This window comes from Martes martes (assembly GCF_963455335.1).
Source record: "Martes martes genome assembly, chromosome: 17".
Classification (NCBI taxonomy): Eukaryota; Metazoa; Chordata; class Mammalia; order Carnivora; family Mustelidae; genus Martes; species Martes martes.
Window position 1 is genome coordinate 14283044 of NC_137905.1, and position 12776 is coordinate 14295819.

At 37.5% G+C, this 12776-nt stretch overlaps 1 protein-coding gene across 2 annotated transcripts in view; it reads right to left on the reverse strand.

Moving 5' to 3' along the window:
* The window catches only part of AP1G1 (adaptor related protein complex 1 subunit gamma 1), a gene marked incomplete at its 5' end in the record, with an annotated part of 81480 nt that overhangs the window by 39652 nt on the left and 29052 nt on the right, over positions 1-12776 (reverse strand). For both annotated transcript variants that reach the window (XM_080827659.1, XM_080827658.1), the window contains one exon: positions 2728-2852. In XM_080827659.1, the coding sequence (XP_080683785.1) occupies positions 2728-2852 (125 nt within the window). The remainder of the gene's footprint in view (positions 1-2727; positions 2853-12776) is intronic.

Sequence of the window (12776 nt, forward strand, 5' to 3'; positions counted from 1 at the left end):
ATCATGATCCAAGCATCCTGGGATCAAGCCCTATGTTGAGCTCCTTGCTCAGTGGGGAGAATGCTTCTCCCTCTCCCTCTGCCTGCTACTCTTCCTGCTTGTGTTGTCAAATAAACAAATAAAATCTTAAAAATAAATAAATAAATAAGAGTGTGTCTCTCTCTCTCTCTCTCTCTCTCCCCCTCTGCCCCTCCCCCTGACCCCACCCCCTGCTTGCCCTCTCTCTCTCTCCCAAAAAAGTTTTTTTTTTTTCCTGGTAAAAATAATGTTTCAGTCTTTTTTTCTTTTTTTTAAGATTTTATTTATTTATCTGACAGAGAGGTAGAGAGAGCATGCACAAGCAGGCAGAGCAGCAGGCAAAGCAGGAGGCAGAAGGAGAGGGAGAAGCAGGCCCCCAGCTGAGGAGGGAGCCTGATTCAGGGCTCGATCCCCAGACCCTGGGATCATGACCTGAGCTGAAGGCAGACACTTAACCGAGTGAGCCACCCACATGCCCCAATAATATTTAAGTCTTAACTATGACTTCCCCATTTAGGTTCCCAGTTTCCAAGAATATTTAGCTGACTTTTCATTCATTTTTCAATGATTAATAACATTTGCATAATGCAAGCTCTTAAAATATCATATCCAATTTTTAAAGATTCCAAGATCTTCAATTGCTTAGAGCTTTTCTAGGCCAATGAACAATGAGGGAAACATTCTTTTTTTTTTTTTTTTTTTTTTTAAAGATTTTATGTACTGTCAGAGAGAGAGCACAAGCAGGGAGAACGGCAGGCAGAGGGAGAAGCAGGCTCCTGGCTGAGCAAGAAGCCCAATGTGGGACTCAATTCCAGGACCCTGGGATCATGACCCGAGCCGAAGGCAGCCACTTAACCAGGCATCCCGGAAAATATTCATTATTAAACATAAAAACCACTGGTACACAATGATGCCCCATAATAAAAACCAAAAGCAAAACAAACAAAAACCAAAAAACCTCACAAAACAAACCAACCCGTTCATTAACAAATATTTTTGAAAAACAAAACTAAATGGCCCAAAGTCCTTTAACCTGAGTTTTGACTAAGGGGCCAGATCAATTCCCAACTATTAGCTCTGTCTCAAAAAGTTCACCTGAGGCCTGGTTAGGTCTCATTAAAATTCAAAACAAAGATTGCTTCCTTGCCTATGTGCTTCATTCTTCAATTTTTTATCAAGCTATAAACCTACACTTGAGTTTGGTATTAACTCTTTAATATGAACTTGCTGCTAGGCAGAACTGCCAAATCATCAGCATGTGACTGAAGGCTTAACTAATAAGGGCAACAGAGCATGCAAGAACCAAAATTAAAGAAACTCTCAGAGGCCCAGCCAGAGTAAAGGTATAAAAGAGTCACGCTGAACATGAAGACTGTAACCTCTGTAACACCAAGGATCTCTGCCAATTGTTTTCACTCTCCCTCCCCAGAACTTGTAACAGCTCCTGGCACGCAGCAGGTATACAACAGGTATTTGTTGAATACATGAATCAACTTCGTATTTTCATTAGCATTTATTTCAAGACCCAAAATTAAATTCCCCCAAAATTAAGTTCACAGACTCAATGTATTTACATGACACCCTCTATATTTACAAGCAAATCGTAATTCTCATTTTGGGATTTTCCATCATCCACTGGGAAATTTTAAAGTAGAACATTATTGACCACTTATAAAAGTGTAAGAGTTCAGTAACTACAAACGTGATTACCTATATCCCCTGCTTCTACTTTCTGTCAAACAAATACTACAAATGAAAAAGAAATCTACAAAAGGAGATTAAACTAATAGACACACCAAAACCAAACTAAAACAAACCAAAAAGTACCTTTAACCAATAAGGCCACCAGAACTTCCACAACTTTTGAATAAACATTTGATGTAAGAAGGATGCTGGGAAGAACTGCTAATTCCCTTGCTCAGCTACTCTAATTCCTCCATATAGCAAGCATTCCTCAGTTTGTAAGTTAAACAAACATGACTGGACTAGTAAAGCACCCATTAGAGGAAAAAAAAGAAACACAAAAATTCAAAAGCCTAAGTAAAATTTCATGCAAGTAAAATCTTGAGTTAGACCACTAACAAGCAAAACCTCTTCTTTTACCTTTAAATGGTATTTACTCAGAACATACACTGGTAATTCTTTAATAAATGTAAAATTTCATTACTCATAGTATTCAAGGTCCTGGAAATACAAGAAATCTCTGATTTACCAATGCTTTTTCTATTCCCTGTAGGCCCAAATTCTTGTCTCATTGCTAAACTGTGGTCCTATGCCTGAAGATGTTATACATGCAATGCCTTCATTTAATTACCCCCTACAGGGGCACCTGCTCAGTCAGTTAAGTGACCAACTCTGGATTTTGGCTCCAGTCATGATTATGGGGTCACAGGATGGAGCCCCATATCAGGCTCTGCACTCAGTGCCGAATCTGCTTGAGATTCTCTCCCTCCCCCATCCTCCCCCTGCTTCCGTGTGCTTTCACACTCTCTCTCTCTCAAATAAATAAATAAAATCTTAAAAGATAATAATAAATATTGCCCTATAGAAGTTTTAATCCTTTGTTTACCTTCTTTACACACAAACTATAAGAGCAATTCAAATATATTCTAGGTAGTAAATAAAGTCAATAAATAGAAGCTCTCAATGTCATATTGTAAGAAAACTTTAAAAGCACAAAGTAGTTATTAAAAGAAGGAAAAGACTTACTTCTTGATACAGTTTGTCATGAGAAGATGGACATCTTGTCTTTCATCTAACAGCAGCATTGCCCCTAAATAGCCAATGCGTTTGTCTGTGAACTTTTGAGAGGCGATAAGCTTGAGGCACTCCAACTGCAAATTTTTTAAAAAAAGAAAAGAAATTAAGGAATTGCTACCACAATCAGGAAAGCAATGTTTTTAACCCAGAGTCAGTGGATGGCTGAAATAAGTAGGTATCAAATCGCCTAGTATCTTGAGATATCCTGATGATAGGACACCAAGTTCTGGACTAGATCATCTTGGCAAGGTCCTATGATACAAGCTATCCAAATAATCTGTGAGGTTTACCTTACTTCCACAGACTGAAGTAAGTACTTATTAGTAAAGTATTATAATAAAATATTAATAAACCCAATTCCTAATTTAATCCCCAGTTGTACTAAATGAGCACCTAACTTATGGGTACATTTATGGTCTTTTCTATTTTGAATATCAAAAAACTCGGTAACTGGAAATACATCAAAGTGCCAAACACTATCTTAAACATCAGGAATATACAACTGAAAAAGAGACCATAACTAACCTTAGTATAATGTGGGAAGTGCTACATTTAGGGCTTGAACCAAGGAGAAGGCAGAAGAAAGAGTTTAGCATATGAGGAATAAAAATACAGAGAAAAAAAAAAAAAAGGCCAGAGGAAATTTCAGGAGTGGAATAAACCTAAAATGTTTTAAATGACTTTTTCTTTTTCTTTTTTTTTTTTTTAAAGATTTTTATTTATTTATTTGACAGACAGAGATCACAAGTAGGCAGAGAGGCAGGCAGAGAGAGAGAGAGGAGGAAGCCGGCTCCCTGCTGAGCAGAGAGCCCGATGTGGGGCTCGATCCCAGGACCCTGGGATCATGACCCATGCCGAAGGCAGAGGCTTTAACCCACTGAGCCACACAGGTGCCCCTTAAATGACTTTTTCTTAATGTAATTTATAAAAAGTCTCAGAGCTTGACTCTTTGCAGTTAAACAGACTGTCTCGCTAACTTAGCCTTTCTTGAATATCACAATCATTTTGATATACCTTATCATTCCACCTTGACTAACATGCAAAAGACCAAACATCCCCTTGTTAGTGATGGTTTTCAAAGGGTGTACCTGTTAGACACTCCAAAACTCCAAGAGGAGTTTTACAAACTATGTTCCCATTTAGAATCACTGTATCCCAAGGAAAGGGGCTCAAATGCAAACCTGTATACAACAGTCTAAAATCATGAGACTATTCCCATCTGAACTTGCCTGTAAGTTCAAAAGTGAAATTGAGGAAAATAAAAGCATTTGCAAATAAAACTGTTTCAAGCTACTTAAAAACTGCTCTCGGGACGCCTGGGTGGCTCAGTTGGTTAAGCAGCTGCCTTCGGCTCAGGTCATGATCCCAGGGTCCTGGGATCGAGTCCCACATCGGGCTCCTTGCCCAGCTGGCAGCCTGCTTCTCCCTCTGCCTCTGCCTGCCTCTCTGTCTGCCTGTGCTCACTCTCTCTGACAAATAAATAAAATAAAATCTTTAAAAACTGCTCCCTTGATATATCTGCATTAAAAACACCTCAAGTTAACAGAATGACTATACTATCATGAACAAATCAAAGCCTCCAAGAATAACCAGGATCCAAAAGGGAAACTGAAATGCCTCTGAAACTGACAGATTACATAACAATCCTTCCCTTCCTTCTATGCATTCAATTTAAATTTTAAAAAACAATTTCTGAAATAAAAAATGAATAAAGTCATCTTCAATCTCAGCAGAAAAATTACTGCTGAGGTGAATGAAAAGAACAGGAGCTAAAATATTATCAGAAAATCTTACTCTTTTTCAAACAGAAGGATTTTTAACCTTCCCATTTAATAATCCTAAAAATGAATATTTAAGCAGTGAAAAAAAAGAGTTCTAAAAGAGCTTCAGGTATGACTGAAATTTTTAATCATCCTTATTGAATTGTGCCTTTAACAAATACCAGGCATTATGCAAATAAACTATCCAAAAATTTGTTATTAAGATGAACTAATGAAGAAGACAGATTTTACTCTTAGGCATTAACATGACTGTGTATTTTTTAGGCCAAGTTTTAAGATAGTCACACACTCAAAGTCATCAATGACTAGAGAGTACAATTTGTTGCTCTTTGTGACACTTGTTTAAAACTTACCTAAAAAGGAAGAAAAAAACTACAACTTAAAGGGACAAACACTAAATTAATTCTTTTTAATATTCCCCATTGGTACAGTGACTTTGCTTCAAGAATATACATTTGTTTGGGGCGCCTGGGTGGCTCAGTGGGTTAAAGCCACTGCCTTCGGCTCAGGTCATGATCCCAGCGTCCTGGGATCGAGCCCCACATCGGGCTCTCTGCTCAGCAGGAAGCCTGCTTCCTCCCTTCTCTCTCTGCCTGCCTCTCTGCCTACTTGTGATCTGTCTGCCAAATAAATAAATAAAATCTTTAAAAAAAAAAAAAAGAATATACACTTGTTTTACGAAGGTGGCACATTTTGAGAGGAAAATCCAAGATTAAAGACTGGAAATGGCATTTGAAAAACATCCTCAACTGAAGGATTAATTCTAATCATCCTCTACACTTTGGTGTTAATGGCCAGCAATAGTGCTAAGAAAGCACTGTGTTTCATCTTTAAGAGTATTATCAAAGTTTTCAGATATGGAAAAAGAAAAAAGATGGAAGGATGGACAATGGGGTTTTGGGGGAAATACTATGGGAAGGCATCCATTTTTGAGCAGCAACCACTAAATAGACAACTCTAGTGTGAGTTACAGAAGAAAAATGGTAAAATCAATTAAATGTTTCTGCCCCTTAGGTAACAACCTCAAATTGAGTACTACTCCATCTCACTTAAAGCTACTTGAAAATCCCACCTGAAACATTGCTAACCTACAAATCTAACAGATGCTTTAAGACCACAGAAAACAGTCTAGCTTTTATATTCACACGACAGAGATAAAAAATAACTTTTGATTTTACTCCAAACTCCCTGAGCAAAGTAAAAAAACAAATGACAAATGTGGAAAAAATATTTCCAACCTGATTCATAGACACAAATCCTATATAACAGGATCCTACAAACTGATTTTCAAAAAGACCAACAACTAAAAAAACAAAACAAAACAAAAACAAAAACCCAAATAAAAAGACCAACAACTCAATATAAAAATGGATAAAGAATATGGACAGTTCAAAGAAAACAAAAATAATTCAAACATAGAAAATGGAGTTCAACCTCCTCATAAAACAAATGCAAACCCAAGTAGGTTAATTTACTTAAAACAAATCACTGTACCATACACTTGAAAAGGGTGAATTATAAGATATGCAAAATATGTCTCAGTGAAGTTACTGGAAGAGAAAAAGAAATGCAAATGGAAACCATAGTGAGACAGTGTTTTAACCTCTTATATTAGCAAAGTTATACTGTCATTACAGAGTGAGGACATTAGTGATTGGCTAAATCTAAAATACAAATCTATCTATCTAAAATACAAATACACATACCCTTTGACTCAATAATTCCACTTTTAGGAACTTACACTACCTTTACATTTCATATACATGTAAAATAATGGTGATTATTCAATTGCAGTACTACTTTAAGCAGTAAGACTGGAGGGGCACCTGGCTGGCTTAGTTGATAAGAGCATGTGACTCTTCATCTCAGGGTCCTGAGTTTGAGCTTCACAATGGGTGTGGAGCTTACATAAAATTAAATAAATAAACAGTAAGACTGGAAATAAGTGTCAATTAATGAGGCATCAATGTAAATAAACTATGATCCATAAATATCATGGAATATGGGCGCCTGAGTGGCTCAGTTGGTTAAGTGTGTGCCTTCGGCTCCAGTCACGGGATCAAGCCCCACACTGGGCTCCTGGCCCTGCAGGGAATCTGGTTTGTCCCTCTCCATCTGCCCCTCCTTTGTGCTCACACTTGCACTCCCCCCCCCCAAATAAATAGAAACTTAAGAAAACAAAAAGTATCATGGACTACTATGCTAGATACATTACCATGAGTATGTCAAAGAAGCTGGCAAAAAGAATGAGTATGTCAAAAAAGCTGGAAAAAAGAATGAGGACATGGGCTAATCTTCAAGACAGATTAATAAGTAGACAGTGCACATATGTATTTTACACTGGAGTAGGCATTTCCATTGCCTGGAGATATATTAAGTATCTCTGGAAGGATAGACACAGACAGTTGCCTATAAAAAGGAAACTAAGCAGGAACGCCTTATAGGCTCAGCCAGTTAAGCCTCTGCCTTCTGCTCAGGTCATGATCTTGGGGTCCTGGAATCCAGCCCTGCATCCATCCATCCGGCTCCCTGCTTCATGGGAAGCCTGCTTTTCCCTCTCCCCTTGAAGCTACCCCGGCTTGTGCTCTCTCGCTCGCACTCTCTTTCTCTCTCAAATAAATACATAAAATCTTTTTTTTTTTAACATTTTTAAAAAAGATTTTATGTATTTATTTGACAGACAGAGATCACAAGTAGGCAGAGAGGCAGGCAGAGAGAGAGGAGGAAGCAGGCTCCCCGCTGAGCAGAGAGCCCGATGCGGGGCTCGATCCCAGGACACCGAGATCAGGACCTGAGCCCAAGGCAGAGGCTTTACCCCACTGAGCCACCCAGGCGCCCAATACATAAAATCTTAAAAACAAAACAAAACAAAACAGGAAACTAAGTGTCTGAAAGTGAACAAAAAGCAAGGTTTTCATCATATATTCTTTTCTATCTTTTAAGTTTTGCATTAATGAATTGTCATTATCCTAGAAGGAAAAAGTTTAAATCTGCAGGATAAAGGGAACTTATATCTAATTTGTGGTTACAAAAGTTAATATAATAATTAAAAAGGAGGGGAAAAAAACCTAGGGCAATTACTCCCTCTCCCAAACTGAGTAACATGTAATTTCAAAAATTAACAAAAAAGCATTTGAGTCTTAAAATAGTTTTATGAAAAGACTTTGAGAACTTAAGACCAAAAACCTTATGAAAATAAAACTCAGTAAATGGGAACAATCAGCCTTTTTAAAATAACTTAAATTCCTAATGAACAATTATTGTGCACACCTGTAATGCTGTTAAGAGATTACAAAGTTATGTCCATTCCTTATCTCTAACGCCCGCGATGGCTATGTTTACTTCTGCCGGCAGTTATTTTGTATTTTTCACTACCAGCTTCTTCCTTGTCAACAACACTCTTATAACTGGCTTTTCAACAGCAACCTCCTCGCTCTCCCTGCTATCTTCCATCCCAAAGGCCTGACTGCGATAATTTTTAGCTGTTCACTGATTTTCTTTATATTTACTTTCCAGTTGTTTTTAAGCTGTGATTTTTCTTCAACTTCATAAACTCCTGCTGTGTAAAAACCAATGAGCTAGACTGATACCCAGTTAGAAGGGCACACAAAAGGAAACCAACATTTGGATATATATCTCAAGTATGATACATACATATACACTGTAGGATATATATATATTATATACACACTGTGACAATTACGCACAAGCCACTATGCAAACAAGTTAGGAAGGGCACTCATTCAAGGTGAGAAACAGTAAGAAAACATCAGACAAAGAGTCCTATCCCTTTATATAACACACTGGAACAGAAAGACACTATTTGACCTAAAAGCCCTAATCCTGGTTCTAGCTTAAGAGACCTAAGCAAGCTGTTTCAACAACCTGGGCTTCAGTCTCCTCTTCACTAAGATAACTGGGTCACATCATGAAGGACAACCTTAACGCTGCCCTCCACTCTTTACTTTCAAGGCAAATACAGTAGTCACTAATTCTCTACAGCTGACCCTTGAAGTGGCCTAAGAATTTTTCTCAGCAGAAACATTCCAGGCAGCCATTAGCAAGCCTAGAGAGTGAAGTTACCAGCTCCCTTTGGAATAAATATAATGCCTTAAGGAAGTAGTTTCCAAACTTGACTGATCAAAATCAACTGGAAGTTTTGCAATACGTAGTCATCCCCAAAATATCCTGATGGAGTAGAATTCAGGTAAAGACTGTTTTCATAAACATTTTCTGACTCAATATTCCAATTTTTTCTGAATTTCAGAGCAATTTCTTAAAAGAAAGGTTTTTGGCCTTGTTACATTGTTCTAAAGCAAGTACAAATATTGCCCTTTATCAATATTTAATCTGGTTGCCCTTGAAAAAATCTACATCTATTTTGTTAGTCTTCAGAACAATTTCCCACAAGGTCAAATGCATATATAATTTGCTTTTAAATTTAACATCTAAGCTTTATGATGTGAACAATCACCTTGATGAAAATATGCAACTACATATTAATGGAACTGCAACTGATTGGTTAGGTTTTTAAAAATTACCTTTATTTCTATTTAATACTCAGAAATAACTTTCTAGTTTATACACACAGCACACACATACAAACACACATGAAGAATAAGCTTGTAACTGCTTTACCACTATGTAGTCTGGGAACATAAAAATCTATGAGAGACCAGGTTGTTTTTTCATTCTCTTGGCCAAGGGGAAAAACAAACACAAAATACTTAACATTGCCATTGCATCCCATTTCTGCTCTTGAGAAAAATTATGAAATTACGAAATATTTCACACAAAAATACACAAAAATCATGCAATACTCATTGAGCCACCAGCCAGCTTTAGCAAATCTTAACATTTTAACCTACTCACTTTATTTTACATTTTTTAGTATCACAAATTCAACTGAAGCCTTCTGCATACTCTGCCTCGGTCCCATTTCCCTTCTCTCCATCCTAGGAGTAACCAGAACTCAAAATTGTTGCTCATCATTGCCATGCCCCCTGTCTTTACTACATATGTTGAGACAATTATTTTTTAATGTCTTAAGCTCTATGTAAGTGTCATACCATATCCCTGCTCTTTTCATTCAACGTCTTTTGAGTGTTACTCATATTCAGATAAGAAACTGTAATTCAGTTATATTCATTGCTAATATACTATCCCACTTGTGAATATACCACAACTTACCTATTCTTTCTGTGGACACAAAGATTATTCCCAATGTTTTCATATCAGAAACAATGCTGCAATGAACTCTTATGAATGTCCCTTGTTAAATGGACAAGATTCTTCATCAGATTCAGGTTTTTCAGTTTTTATTTTGTTTTGACTTAGCAAACACACTTCATAGGTGGTGGTATGAAATTTCATCAAGAAGTATATAATTATTTCTGGTGGCTGTCTCTCTTTTGTGACATTAGTATCAATGATGATCGCCAGAAATCACAAAATGGTAATATTCTAATTCTTTTATTCTTTCTTCATTTATTGGTTGGGCTTTTCCTCTAAGGAGCAATTTCTTGCTCCTTGGGTTACCAAGAGTTCCTTTGGAAGGAACTTACCAATAATTCCTTCAGAAGGAACTACTGGTAGAAAAGGCAGGATAGGGGCACCTGGGTGGCTCAGTGGGTTAAGCTTCTGCCTTCGGCTCAGGTCATGATCTCAGGGTCCTGGGATCAGGCCCCGCATAGGGTTCTCTGCTCAGCGGGGAGCCTGCTTCCCCCTCTCTCTCTGCCTGCCTCTCTGCCTACTTATGAACTCTTTGTCAAATAAATAAATAAAATCTTAAAAAGAAAAAAGGTAGGATAAATGTTTCTTTCCTTTTATTTACCAATTTTCAAAATGAGACCCTCGTATGCTATAAAGATAACCAATGAAGTTTTTAAAAATTTGTTTAATACTTATAAACTCACTGGGGCCCCTGGGTGGCACAATCGGTTAGGCATCCAACTCTTTATTTCAGCTCAGGTCATGATCTCAGCATCGTGAGACTGAGCCCCATGTCAGGCTCTGTGCTCAGGGCACAGTCTACTTGAGATTCTCTCTTTCCCTCTTCTTCTGCCCCCTCTGCTCACTTGTGTGCGCGCGCTCTCTCTCTTTCTCTCTCTCTCAAATAAAAACTTAAGATAAAAAAAAATTATGAACTCACTGATATAAACTTCCTTGGTATATTCAATTATAATTACTTGTATTAATGCTCAAATTTTCTTATTTGCAGGCACAACAAAAAGCTACTTCTGGTGGCTACTAAACCTTTTACCATGACCTCTGTAGTTTTTGTTTTCTGGCACAGTAAGAGTTCAGGCTTATTTTGGGCACAATCTGGGCTTAACGGTGCTCAAGACAAGTACACCTACTATCACCATCCAATTACAGGTACAGTGTAGTAAAGAAAAAGAAAAAAGAATGACTAAGGATGGAAAGTCAGGGAATTGCCAATGCTTACAGACAATAGTACTGATTATATAGAAGCAATGGTGTCTACAGGGACTCTCAGAACCAAAGGCAATAATGTTGCTAAGGAGATAAATATGCAAAAATGAACTATATTTCTGTATATCTAAATCCTAATTATTAAAATTTTAAGAGTGTTATTTGCAATAGGAAGAAGAGCTCCAAGGAACCTACAAATTTCACCAAAGGTTTGTAAGAGTTTATAGAGAACACTGGAAAAACTTTAAAGAACATAAGGAAGTGAAGTGCTACACGGTACTGATGGAAGGGAAGACTACTATGGACCGGTAACTGAGTACAGCAGGCCAGGCTGGGACGGGAAAGAAATAGACAATGCAAGCCCAGCCTGGAAAAGGTCACCAGCCTACAAGTGCCATGGCAAAATGTGGATCCAGTGATGTAAAATCCTACCGATTTTCTAAAAGAAACTAGAAATCCAGATTTCCATGAGAAGTTCCTTGATTTTTATGTCAGCAGCAAATTCAAAAATGTAACATACTGTGCAAAACAAAACACATCTGTGGAAGAATCTGGCCCCCAAGCCACTATTGTTTACCCCTGCAATCTACCCACTTTTTTAGATACTCAACTTTACTTCTGGGTCATGTTTAAGCCAGACACATGAAAGGTTACAAACCCTACAGGAAATTTTATCATGGCTTTTGTTGTAAAAATACTGAGTTACAGTGTTTTACATTACTAAGAGACTCCTAGGTAAAAAACCCACATAAGAAAATGTATTTTAAGGGTGCCTGTCTGGTTCAGTTGGAAAAGCATGAAAATCCTGATCTTGGGGTTGTGAATATGAGCCCCACACTGGGTATAAAGATTACATAATACATAAATAAATGAAAACCTATTTTAGACTTCAGTGATTTTCTAAAAAAAAAAAAAAGTTTGCTGTCCTCGAGGAAATGGTAAAGTCAGTAATATTTGAGTTTTTTATATACAAAACATAAACATTTAACATTTACTCATCTAACTTATTAATCTTCATTATAACCGCATACAGCAGTATGAAGATTGTTCCCATTTTACAGATGAGGAAACTGAAGAAAGAAAGGTTAAGGATCCAGACACGCCTGGGTCACTCAGTTGGTTAAGTGTCTACCTTCGGCTTAGGTCACGATCCTCGGCGCCTAGGACCAAGTTCTGCATGGGGCTCCTTGCTCAGCCGAGAGTGGGAGCCTGCTTCTCCCTCAACCTGCAGCTCCTGCTGCTTGTGCACTCCCTCCCTCCCTCTCTCTCTGACAAATAAATAAATAAAATCTTAAAAAAAAAAAAAAAGGGTTAAGGATCTTGCTCAAAATCACAGTAAAGTAAGAAAGCCAGAATACACATCCAGGAATCCTGGTTCCCGCAGTCATCCTCTTATAAACTCTGGTTATAACAACCACATAACTGAATTCTTTTTCTTGGCTTACCTGCCTTACCAACAGCAAGTACAGTGACTTTGGGCTCTGAATTCTTCCTTCTCTCAATTCTTATTTTCTACTATCCTTTTTTTAAAAACAGATGCTGGTAATGAATGTCACCTCAAATCCTCTGTACAGTAAGTCAGGGCTAAAGTAATTAAATAGTTAATACACTTACTTACAGATTTAAACATATCTAAAGAATGAATCAGTTTTGGAGTTATACAAAGTTGAGTTCTAATCCTCTCCCTAATATTTGCTAGCTGTGTGAATTTAAACAAGTCCCTTAATCTCTGAATCTCAGTTTCCTCACCAGCAGTATGAGGATATTACCTATCTTGTGGGT